Here is a 14,757-nt window from a genome sequence, read left to right as displayed (position 1 = left end):
AGACCCACTCAGCTCTGCTCTCTGTTACAGGTCTCATCAGTAATTGATCGTCTCCTCACTCGACACTTTGTCTGGCAGCAAAAACTTTGTGTTTGTTTTCATCATCTTCACACTCTTGTTTTAAAGGGCCCGTAGACACATTTCTATACGGCTTGGAACACTTGCAGTAGATCAAAATACGGTTTAGTGTGGACAGAAGAAACAAAAGGGCCGAGAATGTGTTACATGTTGACGTGTTACAGATTTAAAGGATCAATCAAGAATGAAGCTTTCATTGCAGTTCAGTTCATACGGATCTGAGGGAAATCTCTTACATAAGGTGAAATCAAAAACCTTCCATTCACCTCTAATAATTGCTCGTAGGACACTTAAGTCGTCACGTTTGGATGTGTTTTTGTTCTCCTTTGTGTGCGTTTCACTGCCTGTCACAACACCTGGCAGCAGATCAGCGCCATCACTTATCTTATTAGGATCAATTTCATCCGGAAATATGACTCTCATCAAGCAATGATTCATCCAAACAATGAGCCCTGAGCACGCTAGAGGTTTGCTCCTGTGTTAAACATGCAAACCACCTCAGTGATGCTTGAAAAGGTGTAGATAAGTTATTTTAGGGCTACATAACACTTAATGTATAGACTTTAAGTGTTTGCAGGCTTTTGTTTCGGAGCGTTGCTGTGAGACTAAACTGAAATCTTATGATTTCCTGGAACACCCAGATAACGATAATGAGGTGCGTCGTCGCTGTGACTGTGTGAATGAGTGGAGGGGACCCAAACTAATGGTTATGCCGTTTCCACAGCAACACACAAATCATTGACCACAGCGGAATCCAAGTCACAATGAATGAAACAAGGGGGGTAAACGTCATAGCAACGTTCAAACAGCCTCAAATTAGAGACTCGAACATTTTGACTTTCTTCTATTTTTTCTGATTGAACCAACAACCTTCCCTTTGCTTCAATCTGGGCCCAATATTGTGACTGAAAACCTCCTGGGACTTCTCTAAATCACATTTGGCAGCTTTGGGGTGAAATTGTGAGCTTTCATTATGGAGACCAGGCGACACCTCCACCTCCTCTTCTCCTGCAGCTCGCCATGAAGGTCACGCTCCCACGTGTTAGGGTTGCGGACGCCTCCCATGCGACACACTCTCCCTCTGGTCAGGGCGTCTTTTAAGTGAATTGGCTGGTGTTGATCGTGAGCTGACAGTTAATCAGAGGTGGCATCAATTAAACAGCGTTCCAGGTATTGGGTTGCCGTCCTGCGGCGTTGGGCGTTTTGTGTGCCGCTGACCCCCCGTGACTCATACGCACACTCCGCCATGGCGAGGAGCCGGGGCCCTGCTGAACCACCACACCTGGGCCTGGACTGCTCCCTGCTGTGAGGTGACGTTCAATTATGGATGACCATCATTAGAAACCAGACACGCGGGAACACACACACACACACACACACGCATTCTCAGACAGTGTGATGGGTACAGCGATTATTTTGAGACATCCAAGCCTATTGAACAGCTAATAGAGTAACACCATCCAGTTCATTCCATAATGCACCTCTGACCTCTGCAGCCTCAACATGGCCGCTAGATTGATTTTCCATATCATCTTCGAAACCACAGAATTAAATCAGAGTTAAATGATCGACGGATGTAAGACCTACTACAAAACACGGCAGAAATCGTGGATCCGTATCATCATGAATGAAACATGCTAATCCTGCTCCTGAGGTCTCCTGGAGGGTGAAGGTCGGGGTTGTTGGTTCAGAGCCCTCAACTGTCAGGTCTTAATCCTGCATTTGTTCTATGAAAGCGCAAACACAAAGGACGCATCTGTCATCAGTTATTAACTTAGGGATTAAGCCGCCATGCGTCTAAGCGGCCTCATGCATCCATAACGTACACGTGCACCCTGAAGGTTTCTTCTTTCAGAGCTCAATCTGGGTGCGTCAGTCTTTTGCCGCTGCTTCATCATCCACGGCACTTTTGTCTCAAATTTACGCTCGGGTCAACTTGATTTAGCATTTTTTAAGCTTGACATGAGCTGTGTTCCCTGAAATGCTCGTATCCCTCAGCCTGCATTCTTAGCATTTTGCCATTTGTGCCCATCTGATCGAAACTACAGCTTTGGCTAACTGCCTAACTAGCTGACTAAAAGTAATATAACACAATAACACAAACGGCAGGGATTGTGATTAAATAAATAATTTGAATGCAAATTAGTCAGACTAAGCTCAGCACAAATACAGTCTCAGTCAGACCAAGATATTAGTCAGACTAATGTCAATGAAACCAATGTGCCCTCTAAGCTGCGCGCCTGCGCAATTGCGCACTGCTCGCACATTCTCAGCACACAAGAAAATCTATGCTGCGCATAAAATAAAATTCAACATAAACTGTAAATGAATTAGACCAATAACCTTTTTTTCTGTACCATTTTGCAATCTAACTCAGTGAGTGACAGGTGTCCAGCCAATGATACGATACGATTCACTTACGCTACGCGACGATCGTGGACAGCACTCCCCCCAGCCCTGACACATGAAACATTAGAGGGAACATTGAATGAAACCGTCATCTCTCCTGTACTTCTAGCTAGCTAGTTCGTTTGTCAACAGTTAGCCACAGCAACAGCATTGCTAATATGGAGGCAAATGTGTGAAGTAGTTTTGTTTCTATGATGGTATATTGCTCCGAAATAGTTTAAGGATAGTTTTAAATTCACAGTTTTAATCTTTGTTTGGTTAGGGATGTTCTTCTGAAGTGACGTATTTGGCTAATAAGTCACTAGCGAGTAGACGAGTTTGGGCACGTTTGGTATGTTTGATGATACAAACACAAGCAAACAAGCACACGGGTCCAAACTGAACTAGCAGCTAATCAGTGACCACGACAAGCTACAGCATCTCACCTCACAGGCCTCAGCAGCTTAATCTTTAATGTAACTTAGCCTACATCTGGAGCAACGGAGAGCCGGGGGGGGAAACGAAACCGAGTTTGTTACATCAGAGGGCTAAAAGGTCAAAGGTGAGGGACGACACTCACACCCTGCAGAGAGGAAAGTAGGTAGCGAGGTGGCTTGAGGTGAAAAGCGACAGTGAACGTATAGAATTCCTCTCAGCTCTGTTATCTGTAAATGAAAATTGACTAGCGACGCTTTCTTATTTTTTGAGAGATTTCTCATCGTGTTACTCCTATAAACTGCTGCTTGAGATCCGCTTTACATTTAATTTGACCATAGTGAAAACATCACAAATACCAACGGCATGGAAACGCTCTTTAGACGCACGTGCCTTTACAGACGGAACAATATGAGCGATGTTCCAGCAGCCACAGATCGTCTGTAAGTGGAACATGCATAATGAATGTGTTTTCCATACGTATACTGTACCTGCAGAGTCGATCATAGAGATTCATTCCCTCTAAGCTCGTCTATCAACACAGTCTTGCATCACACATCCATCTTCTTGACCACTAATTATGTGTTAAACTCGACATGAGGCCTCAGCTTCAGTCTCACATTTTAACGTATGGACGCATGTTAGCACCTTGGCCCTCACGCAGCCCAATTTCCTCTCTCCAGTCACGCCCGCGTCTCCTCTGTGGACTTAATCGATCTTGACAAATTGGCTGTCACACGTCAGATCTTGTTTAGTATGTTGCTATTGTGCGGTGTGAATGTGTGTGTACGTCTGATACAGTATCAGAGCTTACTGGTTCATATCACTGTTAAGTAGCCAGAGAGGTAACCGGAGTGCGACTCAGTGGGTTCAATCTGTCCCTGTTCTGTGCACACACACACAAGTACACTCACACACACACGTACACACACTAAAAAGAGTATCAGGTGTGACTACAGTCCCTGAATTATTCAGCGGCCTCCGAGCGCCACCAAGCAGCAACCAGATTCCTGCCGCCGTCGCTGGCAGCAGAAAGCTATTATTGATGATCAACACACGAGGAGATGAGGAGAGAGGAGTGCAGAGACACACAGGGAGGCGCGGGGGTACATTTATATGTATATAAATATAAATATAAGTGTGAATGCTTGAGGGAAATATTCAGCAGAGTGTGTGGGTCTCTCATGGGGGTCTTGTGGGACCCTCGTTAGGAGAGCAGAACTGGCACGATGCAATGAAACCCAAATACAAAACAACAGCCTGCAGAGCTACAAGACAACTGCAGAAGTTATGAACCAAGCTTGTGACTTTTTGTGTAGAATAATGTTGAAAGTCTGTCTCCCAACTATCAACTTTCATTGCCCCTTTAAATTAAATCTCACATTAAGGGGCATCGTATTCTACTGCAGCGTGTAAATGCTTGTGTAACGAATTGCGATTAGACAGACCAGCGCATTTTGACTACAACCAAAGCTTGACCGCATGCCCCCAACCAGGATACACTTCTTCTTCCACCAACAACAATCACAGCACACAGGACACCCAATCCGTTTCAGTGTGAGTACAAAAATGTATTTAAGAATACTGAATACAAATAAAGAAGCAGGAGTGGACGTTCACTCGGCACTTCACATTGTGACAGGAGGAGATCAGAGGAGTTACATTCTGATGATGAACCTCCAGCCGTGTTCCAGTCTCCTCCTCAGCTCTGTGTGTGTCAATGTTCAGTCAGAGCTCCACTTTCTGTTTTTGGCACTACAGCGTCTTAATGATGCGTTTGTAGCTTATATGTGTATTTGGATTTGCATTGGATGAATGATAAAGGTAGAGACTCATTACTGTCAGACGTACGTTACTCCTAAACGTGTCCACACACAGACCAACGTCCCTGTAGCTGCCGCATATGTAAATACTTAAACATTACACTCAAACGACGTCCTGTCAGTAGTCCAGGCTGTGCAGTTGGTTCTTCCTGTCTGATTTCCCCTGCAGGGCCGCAGGAAGCAGCGGCAGGTTCAGGTCGGCCACCCGGCGCTGCACCGATGAGCGTAACTGCACCGTGTTCCTCTTTGCCCCGTTCACGCCTCCTGCTTCAGCTGTCGGCGCCTCCCTCCTCCTCCCCCTCTCCTGCCGCAGGCTCTTGATGACCAAAGTGTGTTGGCGCTGGGAGGGGAACGCCGGCGGTTTGGACCCGTTCACCAGGAGCCCCGGAGGCCCGGGTCGGTTCAATCCCACCCAGGTCATCTTCCTACTCCGTCCATCCTTCAGCCCTACGTTTCGCAGGCGTGGTAGGGGGGCCGAGGGTGAGGTTTGGGCCGTCTCCATGGCACCCAAATGGTCTCTGTCCACTGAGTGCCTAGGAACCATGTCGGCCTCCAGGAGCATCCTGGGAGAAATGACAGTTTTGTCAGAGGAGTAGAACGTCTGCAGCTTCTCTAGACGGTCGTCGATGGTCAGGTGGTGCGACAGGTCTTCCTGGCGCTGGTTGTCACGGAAACAGTCTGACCCGGGGTCTGCAGCCCCGTCTGACTGGGTCGTCCTGAGCAGGTGTGCGTGTTGGATTGGCCTCACCGGGCCGCCGTCTCTCATTGGCTCAGACAAATTTAGGACTTGGCAAGGCGCGGAGTCACACAGCTGAGAGGCAGAAGTTTTGGGAGGCGACAGATGGACCAGTTCCCTGTCTCTGAACACGGACACTGGAACACAAAAGTTTATGTTCAGGACAAACATATACATTTGTAGCATAAATGGAGTTCAATGGCCCATAACAATAAAAATAAGATTAATCCTTACCCTCGGGAAACAGCGCCGCCCCAGTGTCCGGGCCGACGGCGACCTCTTCAACGGTCCCATGCTCCGCGCACAGAGGAGCGGGGGAGGGTAAAAGGAGGCGGGGCGGCAGCGAGGGCGAGACGGAGCGGGGAGGGAGCGGGGCCGGAGAGGGAGACGGGGGCCGGTTCTCCACATCCTCCCGGTGCTCCTCAGGGTCCTCAGGCTTCCCCCTGGCGCTCGGACACTCGGCCATCTGTGATTGGTCCCTCGCAGGCTTGTTGGGCTGCTTAGAGTGTTTTTCATTGGTCGGCTGACTCTAAAACAAACATAGGAGGAAGTAGAAGGAAGTAAATCGGTTTAATCAGGCGTCTAAATTCATCTTTGGAGTTAGTAATCCCTCACCCTAACATGTATTTCTGTGTGTGCTACCTGTTGCTGAGTCTTGGACGGGCTGTTGTTATTCCTCCATGTGTTCTTACTGGGGAGACTCCACTCACTGCTCCAGAGCTTCTGATGAAAACACAGGAACACTCAATATCAGCTACGCAAACTACACCTAAGAAGTGTGTGTCAGTGTGTGTGTGTGCAGGTCTGTGGGAGTGTGTGCACTCATGTATAAACACAAACTCTTGTGTGCAGCTGAACCTTGCTGGCTTTGACGGCTCTCTGGCTCCGGCCCAGCTTGTTGAGCAGCAGGTGGTAGGAGGCCATGATGGCTGAGGGTCTGTTGGTGGTGAGTGTGTGAGTGATGTCGGAGAGAGAGAAACCCAGAGCGTCAGTCATGTAGCCCAGCACGGACGAGTTCAGCTCCTCGGGAGACAACCTGGGACACAAGAAGACAGAGGACACAAATGTCTCTCTCTCTCTCTCTCTCTCCCTCTCTCCCTCTCTCCCTCTCTCTGAGCTGGAAGAACAGTTTGTGGTGATTGATTGCATTTCCACCCTTTTGCAGAAAGCGATAAAAGTCTTTCAGTCAAACTATAACACACAAAACTTTTATGCTGCTGACCACAGATATTTTCATTTAGTCACATAATGCTCCATGATTTCCTTCTGGGTTCTTTCCCCACATTTGATGTTCATAATGTTTCCTGCAGAAGTTTAATAACAGAGCAGAGTCCCCCTGTCTCTCCATCTCCACTTAGAGAACAAATGTATCCTACTGCGTTAATATAACATTTTAAATTAGATTTTAACAAGAATTGCATGTTGTATTGAATAGGATAGCATATATTATAGAAATGTCATTGCTAAACTACACAATGCAGCCACATGGACATGCTTTACTGTGCATTCCTAGTGACATCAATCAAAACTAAAACTAAACTAAAAACGACGACTAGGACTTTAAAATGAAATGGACCCTGTACTTGTTCTTATGGGCGAGTGTGTGCAGCGGCCTCCTGGCGTAGCCCTCGTTGATCCACCTCTCCTCCATCGCCGCTCTGATGCTGGGCCTCTTTGATGGATCCGGCTGAAGGAGGGACAAGACGAACGCCACCGCACCTAAAGGACGACCACACGTGGAGACCGTCAAACGTAAAAACCAAAGCTTGCTCAGAAGTACGAATAAGATTCCCTGTAAATTCAAAAAAGAGTTCTGACACTTAAAGCCATAGCGACTGAGATGCACGTTTGAGCAGACTTGTTTCACTCTGGCTTTAAACAGTTTGGCTGTGGATGAAGGATTCCTGATAAACTCTACGATAAGGAGGAACACATGGACTCAAAGTGGACAGTTGCCACACTGGCAGACACATAAACCAGCACAGCTCCAGCTCAGTTCCTCCTCTCAGGTGCCTCGCTGTGACGCCGGAGCCAAAACAGCTTGTCACAGCCAGAAAACGACACAACGTGGAGCCCAGAGAACAACTGAACTCATGAACCGACGGAAATACTGTGTAACATCTTGTAATAGTAGTTTACGATGGCAAAGGGATTAAAATGGCAAAAACAGAGTTATGATATGAGATATGGACAGTGGAAGACATTTGGATGACTTAAACGCTGGAACGAAACTAAAGTGATGGAGAGAATGAAGTCATCGGGACGGTGACAAAGTGCCAGCGGCTGATCGGTTTGTGTGTTTTCTTGAACTTAAACGCTGCCGACCACATTGACAAGCAGAGGAAAGACTGGACGCGAACACACCGACTTCTCCTCTGCTCGGCCTGCGGCGGCCGCACAGATGCTAATCTGATCTCGTCGGCGCTTCAGAGCACCTTCAGAGCGGCCGCGCTCCTTTTTCCTCCCGCCGTAACGGGAGCTTTGTTTGTTTGCGGTGAAATGGCGCCGTGACAGAGTGTAATGGAGTGAGTACGCGAGACCAAAGTGAAGCAGAGACACTGCGGCCACTGTGTGTGTGTGTGTGTGTGTGTGTGTGCTCGGGAGAAAAGAAGTGGAACATTTTCCTGTGGTCTGCAGCGCAAAGAGACGGAATCAAAGCTGCTTTATAAAGGAATTCTTTCTGTGAGATGGCAACGTAAACTGCACCAGCGACTCCTACTGGTCAGTTGGGGATCTGAGAAACATGGCGTCCTCCCTCCCTGATCATCGATCCTCTCAAACCGGTGTCACGGAGCCTATACTTGTATGTAGCACTGTTTAATTGCGCTCTTTGTTTTCATGGCGACAAAGAGGTAAAATAGCGAAGTGAACCTTTGCTGACGTCTCCAGGGATGCTGCTGATCTCCCCGTTGACCATCTTCAGGTGCAGCTGTTTGATGTTGAACGGCTCGACGGTGAAGGGCAGAGTTCCTGTCAGCATGGCGAACATGCTCACGCCCCTGCACACACACACACACACACAAAAAACATAAACACATTTGCACAAGGCATACTGGGGAATGCAAAGCGCTACAGCAGCTTTAACGCGATCAACTTACACCGACCACACGTCCACTTTGGGCCCGTACTTCCTGTGTGCGAGCAGCTCGGGCGCGGCGTAGGCGGGACTTCCACACTGGGTGTTGAGCAGCTCCAGGGACAGAGACTCGACCTTCAGCGTGTTGCTCAGGCCGAAGTCTGCAGAAACATCAAGGTTTTGAGTTTCTTTGAGTCGTGATGATGCGTTCAATGTTCAGCATGGATTTATGGCCATTGGTCATTGTGTTGGTGGATGTGTGTTTGGGATGAAACGTACCCACAATCTTTATGTTGTTGTGTTCATCCAGGAGGAAGTTTTCAATCTTTAAATCTCTGCAGAGGGAAAGAAGAGCCAAGTGTTGGAATTTAATTTGGTTTGGACTCAAATTCAGCTCCTTCTCAGTCCCACTTTAATATCTCTGCCTTCACCTGGAAAAATGGTCTCTGCAGCTACTAGCCGACCGCCTGCTCGCTGCTTTCAAGCTTCCCCGGCTAAATGAAAAGCTGCAGTTTATGGCGGGAGCGAGATTCCCCCATAAAAAACTGCAGCCTGGGAATCTCGCCGCGTTCCTTTCATCTAAAACGACACACGGCTCCTCGGGTCACAGAAGAACCCAGGGAACCGTTCCTCGACCCGGCCCCGGGGCGAGTTCAAAGACTCCGGGAGAGGACGAGGAAACGGAGCGAGCAGACGTCGCCATAAAGGAGAGAAGGTCTGTGGCGAAGCTGCTGAGTGGGTGGCAGCAGGCGAACGATACGAGCGAGAAGTTTCCATCTATTCCCACTTTAATCGTCTCTGTGTGGCGGAGATGGAGAGGTTTGAGAGGTTTGACTGGTGTGTGTGTGTGTGTGTGTGTGTGTGTGTGTGTGTGTGTGTATGATACTCGACATCGTAGAGGGACTTCATTAGAGGAGGAAGTCGGCGATGTCGTGATGATGTGTGAATCATGGCGCCCCTGCACAGAATGATGAGGTCATCGCCTGGTAATCACATTCCCACCTTCAGACGAGCCAAGGGTCATAAACGGTGTGTGTGTGTGTGTGTATGTGTGCGTGCATGAGTGTGTATTGGGTCTCTAACACCTAACACACTTAAAATCACACATTCAGCTCCCACACACACACTGAGACACTTACTGGCTTTGTTGCAGCGTTTCCTCTCATGTAGGCTGTTAATGCCCTACTAACTACTCTGTCTGTGTGTGTGTGTGTGTGTGTGTGTGTGTGTGTGTGTAGGTGTCAAATATTATTCCACCATCAAATCATCTAATATGGATTTTTGAGACATCAAAATGAAGAATATGGAGTTTTCATTTGGACATCTTCTGCACTCAGTGTGTGGGGAAAGCATTGTGTGTGTGTGTGTGTTTGTGTGTCTCCTCACCTGTGCACGATCCCGTGTTTGTGCAGGTGTTCCACGGCGGAGAGGATCTGCCTGGTGTAGCGCCTCACCTCCCTCTCCTCCAGCCTCTTCCTCTCACAGATGCGGTCCATCAGGTCTCCTCCGGCACAGAGCTCCATGGCCATGTAGTAGCTGTTCTCCGTCTCCAGGGTCTGACACAAGCATCTGTGTATGATGTGTGTGTACCAGTATATGTGTGTGTGTGTGTGTGTATGTGTGTGTGTGTGTGTGTGTGTGTGTGTGTGTGTGTGTGTGTGTGTGTGTGTGTTTGTGTTTGATTCATACCTCCAACAGGACGACGATGTGAGGGTGTCGGACCATCTGATGGATTCGCGGTTCTCTCTTCATGTTCTTCAGCACATAGGAGTCCTGCCGCGCCTTCTTCTTATCGATCACCTTAATGGCCACCTAGCACACAGACACACACACACACACACTTGTAATTAGGCTTCAGAAAGTTATATGAGGGCCTAATTGTGATCGTGACGTACACAACACTGCTAGCACACAAGACTTGCAAGTGTGTGTGTGTGTGTGTGTACGTGCGTTTTTTTGCTTCACCTCAACAGTTGTTGTTACGTGCAGACCAAACACCCCTGAGGTGAGTTTGGTCGATGCTATAGCAACAAGGTCAGGTACGAGTGAGAGGGTCAGAGACTCAATGACCCTTGAAAGTACACACACACACACACACACACACACACACACAAACACACACACTCCAAGGCAAAGTCACACACTTAAAGACCGATTTTCAGTTTAAGTCGTCACACAAGTATGAGTGTGTGTGTGTGTGTGTGTGTGTGTGTGTGTGTGTGTAATGATTGTTTACAACTGTACCAGGCTCTAAAAGGAACAGTGTAATTACTGTGTGTGTGTGTGTGTGTGTGTGTGTGTGTGTGTGTTTGCCTCATTCAATAACACAGTGATGAGGCCTGACGGTTGCTAGGCAGCACAGAGAGGAAGACCCTCCTGACCTTCTCTCCTGTGCCGATGTGCAGCCCCTCCATCACCTTGGCGAAGGAGCCCTTGTTGATCATCTTGCCCACCAGGTAGGAGCCCACGCGTTTGGAGTGTGGGAAGCTCCTCAGCAGCTCCCTGGGGACCTTGAGCGAGGGGAGGAGGGCCGGGCGCTCCCTGGGGCCCTCGCTCCCCCGCTCCTCCGCCGCCACGCCCTCCGCTCCGGGCTTCACTGCAGCAGCTGGCATCCCGGACCGGACCGGGGCCCCATGTGGCCCCTGCTGACACGCTCAGATCCCCACGCATACAACACGCATACTAACACACACCGCTGCAGCAACACACACTCACACACACACACTCACACAGGCAGAGGCAATAGATGTCCTTCAAAAAGAGAGAATGTTGCTAAAAAACAGAGGAAGGTTTCGGTGTCCTGGTGGGGTCGGGCTGCGATCTGTCCGTCATTCCAGGCCGGCTGAAATGCGATTCTTCTTCTTCTTCTCTCCGCCGCTCGGTTGACCTTTCACAGGTGCCCTGACGTGTCTCGCCATCGGTCCAACTGTGTCGTACTCCACACTGGCCTCGCTCCCCTTCCCTGTCTGCCTGTTAGTGGATGATTAACCGTTGTTTTCTTAGGTCAGCTCCAGTGATGAGGACGACATCCTACACCGTATTTACCCCCCTCCTCCTCCTCCACACACACACACACACACACGCCCACACACAAACGCCTACACACACATTTAGACACACACACAGTTATACAGTAACCATTCAGGCTCTCTTCATTTACTTTCTAGGCACGAATGGATCCGTTTCAGTTTCAGGTAACGACAAGATGAGCTTCACCATTACATACAATAATTTTAACCCTTTGTGTGCAGGATGAAGACAGATCAAGTTCATGGACGAGAAGAGGAAACATTCAGGGAAATAAACTAAAATGGAAATGAATAGAATAAAATAGAGTAGAATAGAAGTTTGATGATAAATTCTGAATCAACGACGGAACATAAATGCCTCAAACGCAAAGTAGGACCATAGTTTCAGCTCCATAATGTGACAATAATGTGTGTATGGATTGAATGTTATGATGCTTTGTATGAACCCGGCTGAGAGGCTTTGAAATTGTGAGTTTACATAATAATAAAACATAATAACACAGTTTTAAGGGAAAACCTGGAGGCCAAAGTTAAGTTACAACCTTCAGGATTCATATTTGCACCATGATGTAATATGCCGAGTGTGTGTTATGTCACTGCTGCTGATCAAAGTGTGTGCATGCGTGTGTATGAGCTGGTCAGGGTCAGATTGCAGTGTGTTGCTGCTCAATTCTTCCTCACTCAGCTGATGAAAGGAGGGATAGAGCGGTATATCCGCCATGTAACCCAATATATACTCACACAGGCAGACACACACACACACACTAGAGAACACACACGTACACAACCTTTAACTGTGCCTGTAGCTGCCAACAGAAGCTTCTCCAGTGAACTTACTTTGTTTTAAATATGTTGATACTCTATCATTGGATTTGGCGTTCAAAAACAAGAAATGTGTGCAGAGTTGCAACAGACATGGCAGTCTTCCTCCCTCACACACACACACACAAACACACACACACACACTCAGGCGCCGTTGAACTTGATATAATCACAATCCAAACACTTTGTCTGCCATCTTTTACAGAGTCCATGCCAACTGAACAAAACTCGGTACGGAATACTATCAACACCTCCATGCAACATTTCCAAACGACTCCCAAACACAACGCGCACACACAGAGCAACACTGTCAACACATTTTCCACAATATTCACCAGCAGCCTGTAATTAGTGGTTTTCACATCAGTAGGATCCAAAATGCAGCGAACAACTCCATCATGAGCCAGGAGCTCCTGCACATAAACAGGTCTTTAGGCCCGGGCATGTGTGTGTGTGTGTGTGTGTGTGTGTGGGAGGTGTCAACACACACACACACATACTCACACACGCACTAATGCCATGGAGGAGTGTGTAGATGTTTCTGGCTGGAGTGGAGGGACAGAGAAGGAGAGAGAGAGGAAGATGAGTACAGATAGATAGATTGATGTGTGTGCGCGTGTGTGAGCATGTGTGTGTGTGTGTGTGTGTGCGTGTGTCTTGGCGAGCGGTCGCGTTAAATGAGAGGAGGAACCCCCTCCTGCTTCCTGCCTGTAATAAATGGATCCCCAGCAGCCATTAAAGGCATATTTTAACACCAAATAACTCCCAGAGAACCACAGGAGAGCAGACGCCCCCCCTTCTCCCCCCCCCTCTCTCTCCGTCCTCGTTTCTCTCCCTTCTGTGTGAAACGAGAGGTGAAATGGACGTTAGAAGACAAACTTCTCACTGGGATGTGAGAGATTTTAATGAGTTGTAACTGACAGTCGTGGTGAAAAGGTGTAAAGTTCCCTTTTCACTGCCTGTAAATGTTACAGGCTGGACATGATGAACATGATGGACATGATGGACATGGTGGACATGGTGGACATGATGGACATGATGGACATGATGAACATGGTGGACATGGTGGACATGGTGGACATGATGGACATGATGGACATGGTGGACATGGTGGACATGGTGGACATGGTGGACATGATGGACATGATGGACATGATGGACATGAGGGACATGGTGGACATGATGGACATGATGGACATGATGGACATGATGGACATGAGTGACATGGTGGACATGATGGACATGATGGCCTTATTGTCCTGGATCATATGCATCCAGTAGCTTCATGGGGTCAAATGAAGAACAATGTGTTTTTTAATGACATTTGATCCTTGGTCCGGTTTGCTTCACCATCAAAACGTCTCCGTTAGCCCAATGACTCCTTGAGCAAGGCACTACTATGGCAGCTCATTGCTCCTCAAAGCGCTGGGAAACATTAGGAACCAAGAATGGAATTCTATAGATCTGCAGCATTGCCTACCTGTCATATGAGTCTGAAGAGCTCAGACTGATACCAGCTGAGTGTCTGTGGTTCCACCTGAGTCACAATCTGTCCCTGTCTGCCCTCCAGTGGATAGAAGAGGCCGATGCAGAGACAGACAGTGAAGGCATCACAGCCCATACACTTCCCCCCTTTATGTCTGTGTGTGTGTGTGTGTGATTTCTCAACATCAATGGGAAACACATGGGTTTAACTTTGAGGCGAACATTTCAAGCTGTTTGCGTTGATATATCACACCAGAGGAATCCTGCGGTAATGAGGCAAAGGTGCCAATTATTCTGATTTCAGAATATTTGCAATAGACCAGAACACGACGCAGCTTCACCTCGAGTGACCTGCGCGGCTGCCAAGTAACGAGTTCACACCCATCGTCCCGAGGCTGTCAGAGGGGATTTAGAGACGTAGGAAATCAGTCAAGGATGTCAGAGTGAAGACAAGTGAAGCGTTTCTTCATCCCAGAATCACTCCTGAGCTTCATCAATGAGCAGAGTGATGAAGATTAAGAGCACGAGAGGAAACACGAAGAGCAGAAGAAGTCACAATCACAATAATGAAATGACAGGTGATGAATACGAGCACATATCTGCAGAGCTTCATCCAGAGAGAAGTTACATTATGAAAGTGAAACGCATCCTCTGCTCCTGTGACGTCGCTCCTCTGCTGAGGCTGAAGATGAAGAAGAAGAAGGAGGCTGTCGGCTGTCACCAGTTGATGACTTCATCCGTAACCGCAGCCTCCTCGGCGAGTCTTCATCACTCAGTGCCACCCTTCATCAGTCAGCAGGCGGGAGCATTTGGTTGGCGTGTCATCAGTCAGCGTGCGGTGCTGCGGCGGGAGCTTCTGCTGCTCTGTGGTGTGTGAGTCTGTGA

The 14,757-nt window shown here is 48.1% G+C and overlaps 1 protein-coding gene across 1 annotated transcript; it reads right to left on the bottom strand.

Moving 5' to 3' along the window:
* Nucleotides 1–4,550: 4,550 nt before the first annotated feature.
* On the bottom strand, nt 4,551–11,148 carry LOC143008396 (uncharacterized). The gene is made up of 11 exons (XM_076160137.1): nt 10,918–11,148; nt 10,226–10,348; nt 9,923–10,092; nt 8,816–8,871; nt 8,559–8,697; nt 8,332–8,459; nt 7,044–7,179; nt 6,319–6,496; nt 6,103–6,183; nt 5,695–5,989; nt 4,551–5,597 (listed from the first exon to the last, which is right to left on the bottom strand). Exons 1-11 carry the CDS (start codon nt 11,146–11,148, stop codon nt 4,843–4,845), a joined length of 2,292 nt encoding a protein of 763 aa, XP_076016252.1. The 3' UTR covers nt 4,551–4,842.
* Nucleotides 11,149–14,757: the final 3,609 nt, after the last annotated feature.

The sequence above is a fragment of the Genypterus blacodes genome, unplaced genomic scaffold (assembly GCF_046128005.1).
Source record: "Genypterus blacodes isolate CSIRO-AG114 ecotype Tasmania unplaced genomic scaffold, CSIRO-AGI_Gbla_v1 ptg000104l_1, whole genome shotgun sequence".
NCBI lineage: Eukaryota > Metazoa > Chordata > Actinopteri > Ophidiiformes > Ophidiidae > Genypterus > Genypterus blacodes.
This window is presented reverse-complemented; position numbering and strand designations above follow the sequence as displayed.

What these genes read in the sequence shown, in the direction of transcription:
- LOC143008396 (XM_076160137.1), bottom strand. Translation starts at nt 11,148, where the DNA reads ATGCCAGCTGCTGCAGTGAAGCCCGGAGCGGAGGGCGTGGCGGCGGAG. An exon ending in ACATCGGCACAGGAGAGAAG is followed by an intron (nt 10,349 to 10,917) that starts GTCAGGAGGGTC and finishes TCTGTGTGCTAG; the next exon opens with GTGGCCATTAAGGTGATCGA. An exon ending in AAACACGGGATCGTGCACAG is followed by an intron (nt 8,872 to 9,922) that starts GTGAGGAGACAC and finishes TTCCCTCTGCAG; the next exon opens with AGATTTAAAGATTGAAAACT.